We start from the raw sequence: 3,696 nt of genomic DNA on the forward strand, positions 1-3,696 counted from the left end.
AATAAAGATACACAAAACTGTGTTATTTGAAAAGAAATGTATTATTTATTTCAAAGCTTGATTTGATAATAATGCATTCCAAAAACAATCAATTCTCCCCTTTCTAAAAGCACCAAAGTTGACCTAATAAACTATTTGAAAATAATAAACTTGGGATTTTTTTTTAAATTTTTATCCAGGACCACGCATATCATAGGGCCTTCTTCTTGTGCAGCACTAAACACACAGGCGTCTAGCTAGCTGGCAAAGCCCTTTGGCATCTTTCAGCCGCCTGAGTTCGAGGAAGTCAAGTCCAGCCGCAAAGCACTCCAGCGGCTTTGAGCCATTTTGAGCATGGAGCCAGGCTATCGCCTTCGTAGCCAAAGGCTGCCACTCCTCCTGGGCTTCAAACTTGGTACCATAGAGCCAGATCAAAGCCAAAACAGTGGTCCACACTTCGTCGTCCACCTGTGCAGGCCTTGAGTTTTCAATTTGGTACTCGCTCTTATCCAGCACATCTTCCAGTGTTGGTGTTTCAATCCAAGAGCCACAGGCTCTCTGAAGTCCTATCAGCCACAGCAATTTAACTCTGGGCGACGGATAACTGTGAGCCTTCTCGAATCCTCCTCTTCCTTCTTCACTGGATCCGATGGTCATGTTCCCTGATGGTCTGTCGATCTCCATCCCCATGTCTAACTCCATGTTCTGAGCTGCTCCTGGTTGTCCGCCGAATAGAGATCCCCCTGTTTGTCCGCCACCCCCGAATGGAGACTCTGGTGTTCTGAGGCAAAATAACGATGATCCTGCTGGATGGCCATGATGGCCATGATGGCCATGGCGCTTGGCCCCAAATGGTGTTGATTCAAAGGAAAAAGAAAAAAGGCTAGATAACGTTGATCCTGCTGGTTGGCCTGGGGTCTCTGGTTGGCCTGGGGTCTTGCTCCCTAATGTAAATGTCCCCGATGGTCCGTTTAACTCTGATTGAGTTGCTCCAAAGGAAAAGCCGCCACGCCTTGGAGCTGCATGCCTACCCGGCACCGGAACGTTTCTGCGTAACAGTGGTCCCTGCACCATCTCCCAGTTTCCTCTGTTGACAGCGATGAAGGCGGTGAATGCACTGCTCACCCCTGATTCGATGCTGAGTTCCACCACCTTCTTCTTGACTTCATCCACCTGCCCTCTCTCCCCTATCTGCTCCAGGGAACGAATGAGGGTCCGAGCCCCCAACCTGTGGACTGTCAGTTCGCTCTCGCCCTTTGCTGGTTTGAGACTGAAGCGGAGCTGGCACTCAAAAGGTTGGTCAGCCAGCCTGTACCTCACCTTCACACTGCCGTCACTGGCACTTGAACTCTCTCCAGTGAGCTGGGCATAAAGCAGTGACCTCTGACCCCGGAAAAGGGATGTGATGGGGGGAGACAGAGGTGTTACAGACACCCCCACTGGCAGGTTCCACTCAAGGGAAATATCCACCACAACAGGCTGCAGGGCAAAGTCAAGTGACTGCATCACTTTGGGTTGCATCCTCTCGGTTCCTGTGATGAACTGGGCATGACCTCCTCCCTGCTTGGACATCCCATTGATGAGAGCTGAGCTGGCCCCTTCCCCGATCCCAAAAGTGAAGCACCTGTGAGAGCTGGCATTCTTCTTCACTAGCTCGATGACATCCTTGGTGTTCTTCACCTCACCGTCAGTGAAGACAAAGAGTTGTCTGGGGTGACCGGGAATGCAAGATTGCTCGTATATATGTCTGAGGGGCGGAAGGATTTGTGTTCCTCCCATAACGGCTTTCATCTTCTCGACCTTCTTCAAAGCCTCCTCCATGGTGTCCTGTTTATACTCCACACTCTTGGGGAAGATGTGGTTAAAGTGAGTCCCAAAACCATAGATGTTAAAGTAGCAGCCCATGGGCAGACTTTTAAGGATGAGCAGCAGAGTATCCCTGGCACTTTCGATTCGAGTATGATCACGCATGCTTCCAGAACGATCCATTAGAAAGAGGAACTCCCCGCATGTAGTCACTGACGACATCACAGCTTTGGGGAACTCTGGGTACAAGCTCAGCATGACCACTGGGTCGCCCATCAGAGAGCCAGCTTCGACAGACTCCCGCCCTGCCTCCACTACAGCAGTGGGCCAGTGGGCGTCTTTATAATAAATCAACAGCTCCACGTCTCTGTCAAACCTATGTCCTGCAGCCAGTCTGACAGTGGCATTGGTTTGCTCCGTGTTGAGGTACCGAAGGGGTTCCAGGGAACAGTTTGACTCAACTTTAGTGACGGGTCGAGGAGAACTCAGTCGGGCAGAAAGGGACAGACTGTAGGGCACTAGAAAAGCTGGGACAGAGGTCACCACCGGAGGCCGATGACCTTCCCATCTACCTTGAGGTTGGTAGCGGGGGTTAAGCACTGCAGGCAGACAGAACCTGAGACCACCGTCGGCCTCCAGAGCCAGCTCGGTGACGTACTGCAGCCTGATACAGGCACTCTCCCCTGGAGGCAGACTGCCCAAGCTCAAAGAGAACACGTCGGGGCTCTGCTCGCTCTCCTCCAATAGGAAGGCCTGCTGGCCTGAGCTCAGTACATGGTTGTACTCATCCCGAGCCCTCTGTTTCTCCTTCACCACGGCCACAACCTCTGACTGTCCAATCTTTGCACTGAAATGACAGACGGCAGCATCGCCAGGAAGAGGGAAGACAAAGACGGCCTCTATGGGGCTCTCCTCCTGGTTCTCATACTGCAGAACGGAGCTCACTGTCGCCACATGATCCCTCACCTCAACCTCCACCTCAATGCCTTTCAGAGGAACCTGATCGTTACAGGAAGAACGCAAACCTCCACAGTTCGCCATAGTGTCTGTACCAGCTAGAAATATGAACCTACATGCTTTGAGCAGTAGAATATATAGGCTGAGCCAATGTATGCGCCTCCCATTCCCCTCCTCTATCCATTCTTCAGTCCATTTCATAATGATTGCTGACAAAACTCTACTGCTCAGATCATCTTTCCTGTCAATCACATAAATTAGACCAGGGGCCCCCAAACCTTTTAGCTGGAGACCCAAAAGGGAACTTGTAAATAGAGGGTGCACGGAAATTACATGATTTTCAGCTCTGCTAATGGTCTTCACCTTGTTGTTATATCAAAGCACAATAAAGATACACAAAACCGTGTTACTTGAAAAGTTTTTTTTTATTTGTTTCAAAGCTCGATGTCATTCATAGTCCACAATAACGCATCCCATCTGTTAAGGGCACATCTTCATATGACAATATCAGTCTAGGGGGATCTTGTCTTCCCGTCTAAGTGTCTATATACATTTCAGCCAAATCCCGCCTGATCTGATGTGGGAGTTCAGACTGCTCTAGATCGTGTTGAATAACTGCTAGCTTGCATAAAGTAGACAGACTAGGATTTAAGTCTAAGACGAACAAGGCACCGGGTCTCGCGGGTTCATCTGCGGCAAAGAAACGATCTCCCACCACCTGCGAGCTCATCGACTGAAGCCCATAATCACCATTAGTAGATGGGCCCTCCATCCCCTTTGGAGAAACCTTTTTCCAGGAGAAGGTATTTGGAGTGAATTTCCACATATCTTCATGGAATTCTCTCCTAAAACGATCGGCGCAGAATTCTCTTTTAAAGGTCTCACCACCAAATATGTACAGCTCTCCAATGTAGGCAAAGGCCGAATGACTCCAGCGGTCTTTTGGAAGAGGCT

General features: G+C 49.8%; 1 protein-coding gene across 1 annotated transcript; it reads right to left on the reverse strand.

Annotated features, from left to right (window-relative positions):
- Nucleotides 1-216: 216 nt before the first annotated feature.
- LOC308280626 (von Willebrand factor A domain-containing protein 5A-like) lies at nucleotides 217-2,826 on the reverse strand (the record flags this gene model as incomplete). The annotated part of the gene is made up of 2 exons (XM_080754956.1): nucleotides 217-695; nucleotides 1,011-2,826. The coding sequence occupies 2 exons, from the start codon at nucleotides 2,824-2,826 to the stop codon at nucleotides 217-219; spliced, it is 2,295 nt and encodes a 764-aa protein (XP_080611082.1).
- Nucleotides 2,827-3,696: the final 870 nt, after the last annotated feature.

This window comes from Nannobrachium achirus, assembly GCF_963921795.1.
Source record: "Nannobrachium achirus genome assembly, contig: SCAFFOLD_233, whole genome shotgun sequence".
Lineage (NCBI taxonomy): Eukaryota > Metazoa > Chordata > Actinopteri > Myctophiformes > Myctophidae > Nannobrachium > Nannobrachium achirus.